This window comes from Strongylocentrotus purpuratus, unplaced genomic scaffold, assembly GCF_000002235.5.
Source record: "Strongylocentrotus purpuratus isolate Spur 01 unplaced genomic scaffold, Spur_5.0 spur5_scaffold_21, whole genome shotgun sequence".
Taxonomy (NCBI): domain Eukaryota; kingdom Metazoa; phylum Echinodermata; class Echinoidea; order Camarodonta; family Strongylocentrotidae; genus Strongylocentrotus; species Strongylocentrotus purpuratus.
Window position 1 is genome coordinate 7590028 of NW_022145607.1, and position 10785 is coordinate 7600812.

The 10785-nt window shown below is 38.0% G+C and overlaps 1 protein-coding gene across 1 annotated transcript in view; it reads right to left on the minus strand.

Annotated features, from left to right (window-relative positions):
• Nucleotides 1-10261, minus strand: part of LOC577623 (metabotropic glutamate receptor 1) — a 40133-nt gene extending 29872 nt beyond the window's left edge. The window contains exons 1-2 of the mRNA XM_030995478.1: nt 10019-10261; nt 9067-9329 (exon numbers count right to left, since the gene is read on the minus strand). Of these exons, the coding sequence (XP_030851338.1) occupies nt 9067-9329; nt 10019-10245 (490 nt within the window). The 5' untranslated portion in view covers nt 10246-10261. The remainder of the gene's footprint in view (nt 1-9066; nt 9330-10018) is intronic.
• Nucleotides 10262-10785: the final 524 nt, after the last annotated feature.

Here is a 10785-nt window from a genome sequence, read left to right on the forward strand (position 1 = left end):
TCGCAGCAGCGCAACATTCATGGAAATGTGTTCCTTTTCCGTTCATTTCAGAACTCACCTTTTACAAAAATGTTGGGTATAAAAACTGCACAAGTAATATGCGATCGGAGACCCTTTAGGTAATCGTAGACCCAACTTGGGCGATTTCGCTCATATTTTAAGTTAAGGGTGATCTAGTTCGACCAAAACATTGTTCAAGTTGGTAACATTGTTCAAAAGGCGGTTGGAAACACAAGTTTATCCTCCAATTTTGTAATTTATATCCAAAATTCTCTACAGTGCAGTCCTGCCTATAATATTTCAATGTTTTGGTGAACGCACCAGCCAACCCTACCACCCCCCCCCTCTCCCACCCTCTATTGTGCGTTGTTTCTATCTAGGTCTTCTTCATAGGGTAATGACAGGTGTTATCTTTCAGGCGCATCATCCCTCTGGTGTTGTTTGGATTTACATACCTGTCACTGGCTTCGCGTTGTACCAACAATACGAGACATGGTAATATTGAACTGTTAAAGGGACGTGCCTATTTCATCCAGTCTACAGCTGTACACCGGTTCCATCCTCTATCGTTAACTCATTTAGGCGGGAAGCTTTGTTGATGATTTTGTTGTTACTTTACTCAGTTTACTCATGAAACCGACCAAGTCAATGTAATAAGATTACCCTCCCCCTTGGTTTGAGTGATGACATAGACCGGATATTATAATACGTATACCTTAGTTACACCGGCAAACCTACTCCACCGACTCCAAACCGACTTTTTTTTTTTATTTGGAGTAATGTCATTGTTTGATCGGTCTGTTTATAGTGTGGCTGAGGTATTACTTCTTTAAGAAAGATCCATGAGTCTATATATATATTTGAACATGATATAAGCGATATCATTACAGAAATTCAACAAATCGTCGGATTCTAATGGGGACTTTTATGATTAAAATAGTTCAGATGGATAAAATAATACATCTTTGTCAATGTTTGTGTTTATTCCGAAAGTTAAGAGGCTGAGCTTGCTGGCGCAAAACGTTTCAATCAAAGAGGTGGAGGAAATTCGCTTGTAACATTAAATCTTAGAGTACATCATCGTCCTATCAACTAAAACATTGAAGAGAGAGGGAACGAGTATCCATCTGAGAAATGCAATGTGACAGGTCTAGTGTTCGTCCTCTAAGTCAGAATGACAACACGATTTGTGCCTTTCAAAACAGCCAAGACAACAGTTCAATCAGGGTTTCCGTCTCTGAAATCAGGAGACATTTGATTAAAGGTCGTTCTTTTAGTACACTGACCGGATACAAACTGGAAACGTAGAGAACATGGCGACCTTGGGCGAACTTAAAGCGAAGCTTTTTCATTCTTTTTATTCTCATGTTAAAAAACTATTATAGAACAGCTATGAACCTTGAAAAGCACTACTCTTAAAATGCCGTCAGGTTCCCAAAATGATTAGAATCCGTTTAAAACTTTGCATTAAGTTTTGATGTCACATACAAAATTGTTTGTGCATTTCCATAGTATACCCATATCTGGGTGATTTGCTAGAGATTTTAAGGAAAACTTCGTGTTTGTTTATATGATACAAAAGCCTTAAATTTACAGTTACTAAATACTTATTTTCTGATCTTGATTAACCAATCACAAGAACTTGCAGACAGTTCCTTATATGCAAGAGCATAACCGATGCTCAATACAGCTTGAGCTTCAGGAAAATGTCAAAGACTTGTCAAAGACTTTCTGACTTTGAGGCAACATCCAAATATCGTCATTGGAACTAAGAGACATGGTAACCTTGTCTGAGTTAAGAAGGGGGATAGAGGATTGCTAGTCTTTCAGACTGCATGGCGACATTATATGATACATCTATAATAATTACATCGGAAATGTGAACCATAGAGTACTCGGTGATCTTAATGTGAGATCACGAAGGAGAAAAGACTTTGTAGTCATCATGACTGCGCATGCATAGGATTATTTAAAAAAAAGATTACATCGGAACTATGAACCATAGACATAATAGAGTACATGGTGAACTTAATGCGAAGTTAAGAAGGGGAACAGGGTCTTTCCAAATGCAGGAAACATTCAGATGATGATTATTATTGGGACTGTGAACATTTACGAACATGGGAACCTTGAGCTAAGAGGATAAAGGCCCGACAGTCTTTCAAACTGCGTGGAAACATTTAGATAACATTTAGATTTCTGTTCCTCGAACGCTATCAGTCACGGTCATTGTGCTCGTTAAATGTTTCCATGCGAATAATCACCAGACGTATCCATTAATAGTAGACGATGAAAGACAAGTCTTAAATGAGAGATACTCGGCAATCACTCGATTATGGATGGATGGAACTACCATGTAATGCAATGAGTGTAGCAAACTGTTTCCAGACGAAATGATTATGAACATTTTGTTTTAATAATGTTTACACCGGGTAATAAGGCTCAAAAGGAAAGCATTGTTGAGCACGAAAGGCAACGAATGAATATTTTATTTGAATTACCTCGTGAGAATCAACATGTAAAGTTTTTATGTCCGATGTGTTTAAGTATATCCTGTCATATGAGGTACTTCATTCTTGGCATGGCAAATTTAAAGACGTGGTTTACTATACCCTGTAGTATTATAATGATCCTTTTTATTTAGTCAAAAAAATGCATACTACTCAGGCAAATAGGATGAATTATTCTTTTAAAAGTACCATATAATAGCATTTTTAGGACATTTTGTTTTAGATTATCTAAAACAGTTACAGCAGGTGCAATTTAAGTTTCCCTTGTCCACCGTTTGGCTAATATACCATAAGATCCGTGTCCTGCGGTTTTTATGATGAATGTGGCTATTGCCGCTCCAGTTAAGATGATAAATGTGTTATTCCCTCTACAGAGCGGAACGATAAGAACAACTTATCGTGCTGACTTACAATGATAAATGAGGATGGAGTTTGTTTAAATCCAGACAAGGATGATGCACTTGCATTTTCCTTCTGGTTCTTTAGGTTCTTCTTCTTCTTCTTGTGTGTGGGTATTGGGTTTTTACAGACGTGTATCAATCAGATATGATTATTTACGTCTGGGGACCGACCTTTAAACGTCACCATCCGAAAGACGTGACTCAGTTTCGAACCTGCGTCCTCGGCTGAATCAGTTTGTAACTTCCATTGCTAGCTGGATTACAGGCGCACGCCCCAATGCCTAGTTCTGGCCCTTCTTGTGCTTCTTCTTGCTCTTCTCCTTCTTCTTCTTTAGCCCACCGAAAACCATACGATCCGACTACGACCCAATTTTGGAAAGATGGCATTTGATACAAACATAAAAACATGCAAAATCTTAGTGACCGAGAATCTGAATAGTCATATGGTTTTAAAATATCTAAATTTCAAGGGATTTCATGCTTTCTTAGAAGAGGATAGGGTACATCGGCTCAGAATCGTAGTGAGGTTGGACCTTCGATTTGAGGCCGATACGGTTTTTATTATGACTAGAAGAGTTCAATGCACTAAAACCTGTATTAAAGGGAACGACTGATATACATGTACAGTAGCATGAGGTTATTCACATACTATCTTACACTGTGATGAATAGATCCCATTTATCACTGGATATCCGATGTACATGAAGATAGGTGATCTGGTTTAACTGTTAATGAACCAAAGCAAAAGCCGATTTGAACCCTCCGGTGTCGGTTGTTAGACCTTACTATCCACATGAATATATTTTGTTTTAGATTATTTAAACAGTTAAACTTACTTAATATAATGTTCCCTCCCCCACCATTTGGTTGATATACCTGAACATCCATATCCTGCGGTTTTTATGATGAATGTGACTATTCCCGCTCCAGTTAAGATGATAAATGTGTTATTCCCTCTCCAGAGCGGAACAATAAGAGCAACTTATCTAGCTGACTTACGATGATAAATGAGAATGGCGTTTGTTCAAATCCAGACAGTAATTGTCTACGATTTTAGGCCGATTCGGCTTTTATTCTAACTAGAATAGTGAAACGCACCGAAGCCTATACAGGCATTCTTTAACAATGCAAAATCTGATATGCATGGCCCTACGTGTTATCAGTGTCTGTGATATGGTGTAATATTGAAGCCCTAAAACATTATTGCGCTTCAAAATGATCAAGAAGTGCTTCTAAAAAGTAATAAATCATTGAATGATCGATTTTACCATACTCATTTCCCCCAATAGACTGTAGTGTTATAAAAAACCGTTCGGAACACAGTTTTTGAAATTTGGAATTCCAATCATAATATCTTGATAATCAGACAGGCGATCGCCTTGTAAAAGTCACGGGATTCCTAACTGACCTAAAGGTACATAATTAAGATTGCAGCATGAGCTAAATCCAGGATTTTGTTTAGAATCCGAGGCAAAGATATCCAATCCCTTTAAAGGGAATGACTGATATACCGTCAACTCCTACCCCCTATCATTAGCATGGAGTTATTAACATACTATCTTACACTGTAATAAATAGATCCCATTTATCACTGGACATTGACAGGTCACTGGTGATCTGTTTTAACGGTTAATGAACCAAAGGCCATTTTGATCCCTTATGTGTCGGTGTACATGTAGACCTATTCATCTCCATGACATCATAGCTTTGTACACCATGTCGACTTCAATCGAATCTATTAATCACTTTAAATCTAGTGTGAAGTCCAGTATGATGTTAGTGTTGTGTGTGGAATGCATTCAATATACTGTCTTTGTACTCAAAAACAATTTTGTCCTCCGATTTCGAGAACAAGGAAGCTTATCCCCCCCCCCCTCCCACTTTTTTTCTTGTTACATTAGACCTGTTTATTAATAGATTGTTTAATTTACGCATGTTTCTCTCCCGAACTTTTGATTACCAACTACTTGCTTCAAATGCTATGCAAAACGGAATCCCTATGAATGCAATTCACTTTGCCTACATTAGTCGGGCAAGTCTCTAGAAAGCTTTTTCAGTCAACAAGAAATAAAAATCTTCAAAAAGTATGAATGAAATCAGTAAACGGGTTTATTCTTGCGTTTCATAGCTACTATATCGTTTTCATCAAAATAAGTAAAATGCGACATCTTCCATTCTTTGCTCGAGCTTTAAATAACTCATAAAAACGGATGGAAACCATGACGACATTGGACAAGCTGAACCGGCTAACTCACTATTCATTGATTTCTTTTTACTCCAATCCCTTGTTGCCAAACTTCCTCTTTGTCTATTTGCCCCGACACGAATGCTGGTAACCTTATCTCTAGCACCATTTTCCTGATTTTAAAGCACGGCCGTATCAATAACACTCTCCTTATGCATCTTATGAATGAACTGGTCTCCGAACTAAACATATATTTCACAAAATACGTGCCCATGGATTTATGTTAAACAGAGATTACTGTATTTGCAATGAAGGAGGTATCCATAGGTTACAGTCCGAGGACATAGATATATCATTATTTGTATATTGTTCCATGAATGGGTAGTAATTTGTTCATACCATTCATTGCGAAAAAGGGTGTTTTCCATTTCTATGAAATCATTTTTATATTACGATTCCAATGCCGTTTTATCATAACGGATTTAGGAGGGCACATCCGCCCCTACTCCATCCCATTTAATTACCCAAGTGGCATTGAAGTTACCCCCATCCCATTTTGAGCTGATGACATTTTTTCTTCGGATTTCTCGTTGTTGTTGTTTTTGTTCTTGTCTTTTAGTTTGTTCGTTTCTCTGTTTTGTGTCTGTTTGTATGTTGTGTGTTTGTGTATAAGACAGTCAGAAATATCACTGAGATAATATCGCGTATAAGTATCGCTGAAATCAGATTTAGAGTCGTTTGAAACAGGCGAGTGGACGACGTATATCTTCATCCTATTATATGTACACCTTCATCATCATAATGCTGAGTGTAATGTGATATTCAATAGCTCTGCCTAAGAGATTTATGATTCAAGGTTAGAATCATAATCTATGTGAGAGTCAATACTCACTCCAATGCATCTGGAAGGTCAACCTACTTTACCAAGTGTATGCGTCCTTCATTGCGAATACATATACCACTCCATGAAGTGAAGTGTGTGTGATTTTGTTCTCTCTCTCTCTCTCTCTCTCTCTCTCTCTCTCTATCCCTCTCTCTCTCTCTCTTTCTTTCTCTATTTCTCTCTCTCTCTCTCTCTCTCTCTTCCTCTCTCTCTCCCTCCCTCTTTCTCTCTCTTGGTATCTTTCTTCTTTTTTTTCCTTCTCGTCTGTCTCGAATGACGTTTGTTTTAAATATACAGGTAGGCTTTTTTGACGCTGTGATTATTTCGTTTATTAGCCTGAGAGCACTGCTTGGATTTTTAGTATTTCATACATTTTTTTTTTTTTTTAATTTCAAAAGCATGGACACGTTTATCATATATCAGTTCCAACGATCTTGTCGTTCAGTTTAGAATTAAATTGAAATCAGAATATAATACTTACAAACTTGAATAAACTTAAATACATCATGAAGAGTATGATATGGAAATTCAGGCCAAAAAGAAGGTAACATATCTCCCTTAATCAAAAGAAGACAGTCGATCTATCTTGTCTAGGACATGGTTTCACCAGTATGTGTTTTGCTTTTATGGCTATTATTTCAATATTAAGACGTACTCTTTTTTTTATATCCATGATATTCAACTCTCTTTTATTCGTACGAAATCCCAATTTCGTTTGAATATAAGATAGATAGAATTTAATCGCCTCATGGCGTGGGACAGTGAATTATCGAAAGGGTAAACCCTTTAAACTTTTAATTTGCATGCATGCATACAGTGTGTGGGATGATGCACAGAGTCGGAGAATGAATTGATAAAAAAAAAAAAATTAAATCAGCTGCATTCATGGATGAATGTAATTAATACAAGTTTGTAAGAAAACGAACAGGAATCGATATACCCGTTTCTGTCTATTCTGATTAGACAGACAAGGTCATGTACAAGTATGTCTCTTTTCACAAGTAAAATGTCATTGACCTGCACAACTATCCATATCTATTTCTTCCTTCTGTTTCACCAGGGAAGAAGCATGTCTTTTCCCCAGGAGACCAACTTTCAATTACACTGTAATACATGAATATTCTTTACTGTTTATGTGATTATGTTAGATTTATACTATCTTACCATGTCAAATTGTTTATGACTATGTTATTGTTTGATATATCACCCATAGGCCTTCTTAAGCCGGCCGTCTGATTTTTTAATCAATAAATAAACATGCTAAAATTAAAAGTAAACAAAATTACGCGGTAAATTTTAAAATCAAAATGCACTACATCGGTAGTTGATGGCGTCATGCTACACAAAAGATCGTTTAACATTGGCGTAGTCTTTGACGATTCACTGGAGAGGGGGTACCGATCTTGCAAGGTGGGTTAAATACGGATGCCTAAGGCCAATGGTTTAGCGTGATGGATGGGAGTCATGTTCATTTTACGTTCTCCCCTTTCTTCTACCCCCCCCCCCGGCCATTTACCCCCTCCCCCTCTCTCTCTCTCTCTCTCCCCTCCCTCCATCCCTCTCTCTCTCTTTCTCTCTCTCTCTGTCTCTTTCTCACCCCACCCGTGTTTTCCTTTTCGCTATTCAAGGGGGAGGGGGATATGCCCCCCTCCTCAAAGCCTCGCCATAATTTACGGTATTATCTTAATAACGTATATTGAAAGTGGGGACTAGTCAGACGAAATAAAATGTGATAATTCATATGAATTTGTCATCCATTAACACGTTACGACTTCTTTCTACTCAAAAGAAAAATGATCCTGTGTATTGATTGAGATGAAGTCTTTCCTGTCATCGATTTCTAGTCGAGGTCCCTTGACACGGGGTTTCCTTTCCCTACTAATGTGCTGATTCTCGTCAAGTAAAACACCAATCCCTGGGGTAGCCGATTCATAATGCCTAGAAAATCTTCTCTTATTCACCGACAGCAAGATACGAGCTCCTCGTGGAATCCACGTGCCAATTTCGATCTCTGCTTACTCGCGCAAACAAAAATAATATTCCGAATGTGGACGAAGTATTGAGTGATAAAGTGAATCATGTGATATGGTTTAGTGGTTATGTCCCCATAGTGCGGATCTTGGTTCAAATTACTATCATGGTATTCATGTCGTGACCGATTTTAGAAATCGAAATCTGCCAGCGTGATAAGAAACTTAAAGGCCTACAGAACACAATAACTGCAATTTTAACTGTATTGCCCTCACCAGTGTTAACCATTATTTTCGTTATGATAACGGGCGACCAGAGCCGCCTGAAAATGGAGCAGTAGTATTAATAATGAGCTTACAACTTTGTCGACAATTTTTTTTTTTTTACTTGGAACGGGGAAGGGCCGTCTCCTTTTCCCTTTTATTTTCTACATGTTCCTGAAATATAATTGTTTCAAGCCGTCGCTGTTTTCTCTACTAATCTACGTGGATTTGGAGTTCCGCCACTGACAACTCTATACATTATAGAGATTGCGATGAGTCCACAGGAACGAGACATTAGCAAATAAATCGAGACGGTAAACTTTGCAATGACGGGCGTCTTCTTAAAACAAATCGTTTTCTGCAAGTAAATCAATACTAATCAAATGTTCCAAGAGACTCAATATCAAAGGATTTACTTAAATCTGTTTGAAGGGAATCCCTGTCACTACATCTCTCTTTTTTGTGGTGGATTAGTAATTCTCGTCTTGTTTTGTTTATTCAAGAGACAGAATATGCCAATCATCGACTAATGAGTACATCAAGATAAATGATAGGGAAGCACAACTGTTTCGGGCATTGCCTGCAATTTCTCGTTTAGATGTTCTAGTTTGGCTAGGAGGGATTGGACCACCAAGGGAGGTCACTGACAGGTGGTTATCTCATCAAATCAGCTCTCAATCAATATAAGAAAAAGAGGATCATGAAGGACCAATGGTCACCGATTATGCATGGTTTTCTAAATAGAGGGAGCAAGTAGCTACAAGTAGTACAGTGGGGCTTTAATGTTTCGCAGTGGCATGAAATCAATCTGACCATTTCTGTATGCAAATGAGGCGCGTGCAGCTGTCCATACCTGTGCAGTTCTTGGGTGAGTCGAGATAGAATGATGATAGGGGTGGGTCGGTAGACTCGGTCTCTGATGACGGCAGCAGGCAGTTGAATCTCTCCTGCCAGAAATCTCGAAACCAAGGATTCCTGGTGTTGTTTTCCGGACTGAGACCAAAGTAGTAGGAATCGAAGTCGTGGTAGTGCTCGGTGTGGGGTTTGATGGAGATCGCACCGATCGCTTCCTCCTCGACGCCACGGACGACCTCCTTACGATTGGCCCAACCATCACTGGGCAATGGGGAAAGAGGGAGAAATGAATAGTACAAAATTACGATTTTAATTCAAATTGAAATTACAACTATTACAAAATGTATTTAAGAAGAAATCGTTAACCTACTATAAAATAAATTATGTATTTTAACCGGTGAAAATATCATATGTATCGATGTATAATTATGCTTACAGGTTGTATATTTGAATATCTTCAATATGATTTACTGACAATGCTTTATAGTTATGTAGTTATACCGGGAGGAGACATCTGAGGGTCAAAGTAATTCAGTTCACGTTTCCCATCCCATGCTGACGCCTAATACTTAGTAATAATACTAGTAATAAAACGTGTTTTTTTTTTAATTGGATAGTTATTACGACTTATTCATTAAGGGACCACTTTTGAAAGAAAATGTTCAGTTATGTCGGACCAAATTTGTTTAACAGTTTGCCATCAACTCTTTAACAAATGTCAACTAGATATCTTCATATCAAGAAATAAAGAAATTATTGAATTAGCTGACAGAAATATATGTTGAGGGAAGTTTACATTCCTCAATCACACATTCAAGATGTCAGATTGTCAGATGTGGTTTGCCACAACGTGTCTCATGACCACCCCATCCTCTCCTTCTTTCCCCCTTGCATCCGTTACTGCAACTATTGAGAATTATTAGGAACTCTCCGCCAATGCATGCACTCACCTTCCTATCACAAGATACTTCCCAACCTTGCCTTTCCTCCTGGTGGCCTTCAAGAGCTTCGTAACAGTGATGCCCTCACAGAAACAGACCACAACATGAGCTGTACGTGTGTTTTCCAAGGTGTCTATGATCTTATCAAACTCCGACGCCTTTGAACCGCTGTAGATACTAGCGGAAGCTGCAATGCAGATTCCACGGGCTTCGGCGAGGGCACGAAACGCCTGCATTCCGCTTTCACCGTAGTTACCTGAAAAGAGCAGATAGAATGTATGATGAAATAGTAATTATCGTATAATAACTACACAATTGGGCACATATGGGACTATCAAAAAGGACATTGGAAAAATCAACATTCTTTTATGCTTTTCTGCAAAATTAGGTAAACGTCTGTGGAGTGACTTTAAAATCAATACCAATTGAGTGGGCTCTTCATTTCTTTTCGTTTCTTAATCATACCGAATAAAAATAAAGTTTTTTTTCTATTGATTGCATATTCCCGTTCACAAAAAAGCCGGCTGGCTAAAAAAATCTGGAGGATATTAATTTGATTTGATTTGATTTGATTGATTTATTTCTGTTTGATTTTCTTTTTCTTTTGCATTTAATGAAAATCATTTTTAAATATATTTTGGGTTGACTGGGTAACTGTGATGCAAAGAGTATATTTGGGCACACGGATTTTCATAAAAGCGGCATGGATGGTCAACATTAGTTATTGTAGTTTATTTAATGCCAGTCAGAATGTATACTAAACCTCTGAATCATCG